This window comes from Colobus angolensis, unplaced genomic scaffold (assembly GCF_000951035.1).
Source record: "Colobus angolensis palliatus isolate OR3802 unplaced genomic scaffold, Cang.pa_1.0 Scaffold137, whole genome shotgun sequence".
In the NCBI taxonomy this organism is placed as follows: domain Eukaryota; kingdom Metazoa; phylum Chordata; class Mammalia; order Primates; family Cercopithecidae; genus Colobus; species Colobus angolensis.
The window spans coordinates 75,303-81,132 of record NW_012114455.1 but is presented as its reverse complement, the minus strand read 5'-3'; the positions used below and the strand labels follow the sequence as shown (position 1 = coordinate 81,132).

The window sequence follows — 5,830 nt, the reverse complement described above, 5'->3', positions numbered from 1 at the left end:
CACAATCAACATTTTTGGTAGGTGCTTGGAAATCACAACTTTAAGTGAAATAATGTACTGTATAATGAGAGCAATTTTCCTATAGGGTAAGTGACATAAACAAGAGTTAAGTTCCTATGGCATGTAATTATGTAATTTTATCTTGTGACAAGGCCAGAGGGTTTTGACATGACTTTCCTGAAGGTTAAGGGAAGTCAAAAGAGAGATCAATGTGAAGTATGGGGGGCGGGGGGGAGAGAGAGAGAGAGAGAGACAGAGACAGAGAGACAGAGAGACAGAGAGAATGTATATATATATAGAGAGAATGCATGCCTGGTGGAGGCTCTACCCTTTATGACCTAACCTTGAAAGTCACATAGCATCACTTCTACCATACTCTATTGATTGGAAAAATCCCAAGTCCCTGCCTAGAGGCAAAATTAGGCCATATAGGCCTCATCTTTTGATTGGAGGAGTTTCAGTCTTATTATATCAAGAGCATGTGGGATGCAAGGTGTATACATGTGTGACTGTGTATGTGTGTGTTCACTGGTATAGTCATACTCGGGAAATGCAATCTGCCACACAGATACACATTGTATAGTTGTTATAAACAACATATTACATCAGAAAACATCCAGCATAGGGCCAGGCACTCTGTAGTTGCTCCATATGCATTAATTCTCTTTTCTCTTGATTTCCTCCCTTTATACTAAAAAATGGTTTGTTTTTTTTTATTTTATTTTCAGTGACATAAGATGGAAAAGAAACATAAACGGTGTTATTTTTCTTGCACGTTCTACTATACTGAGTTGCCAGGGCAGTAAATATCCATTTTACAAATGGGGGAATTATAGCTCAAAGCTGTTGAGTAATTTTTGTCTTAAACTAATTTGGTAGGATGGTTTATTTTTTGTTCTCCACTTACGTTTTAAATAAACTTTTTATTTAAGAGTAACATAAGGATAGAGCTCGATGAATTTTTGCTAACTGCATACATCTGTGTCACCAGCACCCCTGTCAGAACCAGACATTGCCAACAACCCTAAAGCACCCTTCAAATCCTTCTCCAGTCACTAGCCCCTGCCTGCCCAGCCAAGAGGAAGTGCTGTGTGACTTCTAGCACCATGCATTAGCTTCCTTGTTCCTAAAGTGTATATAAATGAAATCATAAAATATGCCCTCTTCTGTGCCTGGCTCCTTTCACTCCCTATTGGTTTGTGACATTTATCTATGTCATTGTCTTTCATGGCTATATGGAATTTTATTTTATTAACATCCTACCATTTATTATCCAGTCTACGGTTGGCTGACAGATGGGGTGATTTCAGTTTGTGGCTATGAAGGGCGATGCTGCTGTGCAAAATCTTGGCATGTCTTTAGGTAAACATGCATACTTATTTTTATTCAGTATACACTTAGTGGTAGGCCACTGGGTCAAAAAGTATGCGTATGTCCAAGTTTGTCAAGTACTGCCAACCAATTTACTGTTCCCACATACAGTGATGTACAACAAAGTACTAATATTTGTTCCTTATTCCTATCCCCCCTTTTTTTCCTTTTCACTGATTTTAGGCAGACAACTAGAGGTTGTGCTTCTTTGCTTTAGGATTTTGGGGCTAGGTATAAATCAGAAGCAGCTTGCACTTAATGCCTTTCCCATTTTTGAAGACAGATTTTCCTTAAGAGATAACATTGGTTGTCCAGAAAGGTGGACTTAAGGAGGGTGAAATACAGAGACTGTCCAAAAGGGGATGAAAGTCAGTGGATTTAGGAGACGTCGGGGGCCAGAGGACCTGAAAAGCTACTTCTGCTTTTTTTTTTTGAGACGGAGTCTGGCTTTATCGCCCAGGCTGGAGTGCAGTGGCCGGATCTCAGCTCACTGCAAGCTCCGCCTCCCAGGTTTTTCGCCATTCTCCTGCCTCAGCCTCCCGAGTAGCTGGGACTACAGGCGCCGCCACCTCGCCCAGCTAGTTTTTTGTATTTTTTAGTAGAGACGGGGTTTCACCGGGTTAGCCAGGATGGTCTCGATCTTCTGACCTCGTGATCCACCCGTCTCGGCCTCCCAAAGTGCTGGGATTACAGGCGTGAGCCACCGCACCCGGCCGGGTATGCTCTTAATAATTATACAGAGATAATGAGCGGAAGTCAGGACCGTCCCAGGCCAACTAGGATTATTTTAGGCAGCTTAGTGAAACTTACAAATGCAGATGCTCCCATGTCTTTGCATTTTTCTTAAAATATTCATCTAGCAGATCATATGGAGAGCAACTTTGTCATCTGAAAAATGGCAGGATTAAACCCTCGCATCCATCTCCCATTATACTTTAAGCCTGCATGCCTAGAGAGTAACTCTGTGTAGGGGTGTGTGTGTGTGTGTGTGTGTGTGCTTTCTTGCATATGTGTTGTGATATTTTAATCTCTTCATATATAGTAAAGGCCTGTCTGTGGCCCTTATTAGAGCTGCAAGTAGGTGGTGTTTGTGGTGGAGGTGGTGTGATTTCTGTTCTGAGCAGCACATGGTCCAAGAAGCCTTTTGTCTGAGGTACTCTCTGTAGATCTGATCTGACCTTTTTTGAGGGGTCCTACTCTCATAGGTCCCTGTGAAGATTTGGAGATGGTGGCTAAGATTGGGGTTATTCATCCTTAAATTCAGGCTTAGGCTCTGAGAGTTAATAAGAAAGGAAAAAATGAGCTCCCAAACTCAGCACCAAGTAACATGAAGTCCCTGGAGTAGAGGGAAAGTTTGAGTGGAACCCCCACTCCCAAGATGCTAGGTAAGCACGGTTATCCAGGCTGTAAACAAAGTGCAGTTCCTTCCCTATAGAGACAGATCTTGGAGAAATTCCCAGGGGAAACTGTGTCTAATCAGGTCCCTGAGATCGTCAAACAGTTTAAATTCCTCTGCGATATGACAGCTGGGGTTTTGGTCAAAATGAGAGTCCCTAGTTTTCTTTCCTGAAGTTGCCGAGACCATCTGGGAAAATCCACAAACGGAAACCGTGGTCTATTCCTTGAACACCTTGGAGCCTGGGGTCTGTAAAAGCTCTGATTCTCAGCACCAAGGGAGTCAAAAGAGGTAATAGGCAAGGTGGTGTGCTTTCTCCACAAGCAGCACCATTTTCTCTTTCTGGCTAATGAAAAAGGAGACGGCATGCGGCCCAGCACTGAGTGGGGCCCAGGAAAAGGAAGGTGAAGGTCTGAATCCCATCTTTCCTGATGGTCTCTTTGAAGCCCACAACCGAGGACTCTGGGAAGCACGGATCCTGTCTCTGCTCTCAACGCTGACCCTGAAGTGAGATGGAGTGGAGGATCTTTGAGGAGGTTGGGGGGATGTGCAGAGCCAGTAGGGAAAATGCCTGGCTTTCTCTCCAAATGGAAATCCTCTATCTAGTAGGGAGATGGAGGCAGAGAATGGGAGGGCATCCTGGGGACCTTGAGAGCTCTGGTCTCTCAGCACCTGAGGCAGCGGCCCAGGTTGTACTCTTAGTTCTCAGGGTGTCTTTCTGAGAGTCCCTGAGCAGCCAATTCAGGTGTGTTGTCTCTTTCCTCATCTCTCAAGCAGAGACAGAATTCTTGGTAAGAGATGCTAACTTGAATTCATGGTCGGCCCAGCAGAGCTGAAATCCTCTCACAGACACGTCAATACGTCAGGGTGGGCAGGTGTGTAGATGAGGGAGGACGGAAGAGAGGGCATCTGCACACTGGCTGGTCTGCTAGAGCCTTCCTCCCTTAGCCATGCTTGTGCCTGTCATGACTCTGTGTTTTGCCCTCTGTTTCCCCAGACAACTCGCCAGGAGAGAATGACTCTGAGAAACAGCTCCTCAGTGACTGAGTTTATCCTTGTGGGATTATCAGAACAGCCGGAGCTCCAGCTCCCTCTTTTCCTTCTGTTCTTAGGGATCTATGCGTTCACTGTGGTGGGCAACTTGGGCTTGATCACCTTAATTGGGATAAATCCTAGCCTTCACACCCCCATGTACTTTTTCCTCTTCAATTTGTCCTTTATAGATCTCTGTTATTCCTGTGTGTTTACCCCCAAAATGCTGAATGACTTTGTGTCAGGAAGTATCATCTCTTATGTGGGATGCATGACTCAGCTATTTTTCTTCTGTTTCTTCATCAATTCTGAGTGCTATGTGTTGGTATCAATGGCCTATGATCGCTATATGGCCATCTGCAACCCCCTGCTGTACATGGTCTCCATGTCCCCAAGGGTCTGCTTTCTGCTGATGTTTGGTTCATATGTGGTAGGGTTTGCTGGGGCCATGGCCCACACTGGAAGCATGCTGAGATTGAGCTTCTGTGATTCCAACGTCATTGACCATTATCTGTGTGAAGTTCTCCCCCTCTTGCAGCTCTCCTGCACCAGCACACATATCAATGAGCTGGTATTTTTCATTGTTGTTGGAGTAATCATCACGCTATCCAGCTTAAGCACCGTCATCTCTTATGCTTTGATACTCTCCAACATCCTCCATATTCCTTCTGCAGAGGGCAGATCCAAAGCCTTTAGCACATGTAGCTCCCATATAATTGCTGTTGCTCTGTTTTTTGGGTCAGGGGCATTCACCTACTTAACAACATCTTTTCCCAGCTCTATGAACCACGGCAGATTTGCCTCAGTCTTTTACACCAATGTGGTTCCCATGCTTAACCCTTTGATCTACAGTTTGAGGAATAAGGATGTTAAACTTGCCCTGGGCAAAACCCTGAAGAGAGTGCTCTTCTAATGGGTCTCTGGCAACTGGTTCTCGTAAGCATGATACTCAAGTGTCTTTCTATCTATAGGTGGAATTTTAACCTTGCTCCTCAAAGAGGATCTTCTCTCCACTTTCAAAAATTGGAAATCTCTTTTCTATACTCTCCTTGAGGATTATACTATTTTGCAACACTTAAATTGGCTCATTGCATGCAAGTTAGCACCTAAGAAATGCCTTTTGTTTACTGAACTCTGTATTAGGCCCAAGAGATGAGTAAGGTGAGGCTCCGTGCCTTCCATTCTTTTCTTGGTAGGCTAACTGAGTTTTTCTGAGCAAGAATGTTTCTGGCTGGAACAAGGGGCAGGTGATGATATAAAGGTCGAGGAGCATTTTCTCTTTAGTTACATGAGCAGACTTATTAAAGATCAGAGGTAGGTACCTTGTTGCCAATGCTAATATAATCTTCCAGCCCTTCAGGAGGTTGGTTGGTCAGGAAGATCATAAATCCTCCTTTTCATATACATGTATGTACATAAGAGAAACCTTCATGCAAGAATTTTCTATGCTCTGCTGTGTAAGGATAAATCAAATCCAAATCTTTTATTTCAAAGTTTTAAAACTTCTGGGCCTTGGAATGGTAATCAGGGGTAAGTGATCCTGTGTAATTGATCCAATTTCTTAGGCTCTGGAGACTCAGGTTGAAGAAAAAACAAAGAAGAACTCCACAGATTTGCATGATCTGTAAAATGTGGCCTCTGTCTTGTTCTGGAGATACTGAGCACACTACTGGATTTTAGAAAGATTGCTTATTCTTTAAAGTGGATTTAGAGTTCACAGTTCTGACAACGTGTGTGTGTGTGTTACAATTAATCAATACATTACAATTAATTACAATACATACAATACATTACAATTAATCAGTACAGAATCGGAAAGAAAGAGAAGTCATATTACACTTCCCACTCTCAGGAGTCTGGAAGGGATCTGGATTTTGAGTGCAAAAGACCACTCTGAATTACTCTGCTAAAGGTTCTGCTGTTCTACAATGAAGAGCTTGGTGCTCCAGCTTGTGGCCAGGAGACATTCTGAGGGAGAGCTGAGAGCAGGGCGGAGAAGCACGCGCACCACAGGGTTGACTGACAGGAGAC

At 43.8% G+C, this 5,830-nt stretch overlaps 1 protein-coding gene across 1 annotated transcript; it reads left to right on the top strand.

Annotated features, from left to right (window-relative positions):
- The first annotated feature begins 3,766 nt into the window (after positions 1–3,766).
- LOC105506433 (olfactory receptor 8B4) lies at positions 3,767–4,730 on the top strand. Its single transcript, XM_011934563.1, has one exon. The coding sequence runs from the start codon at positions 3,783–3,785 to the stop codon at positions 4,710–4,712; it is 930 nt and encodes a 309-aa protein (XP_011789953.1). The 5' UTR covers positions 3,767–3,782; the 3' UTR covers positions 4,713–4,730.
- Positions 4,731–5,830: the final 1,100 nt, after the last annotated feature.

Coding starts and splice junctions, on each gene's coding strand:
- LOC105506433 (XM_011934563.1), top strand. CDS start 3,783: ATGACTCTGAGAAACAGCTCCTCAGTGACTGAGTTTATCCTTGTGGGA.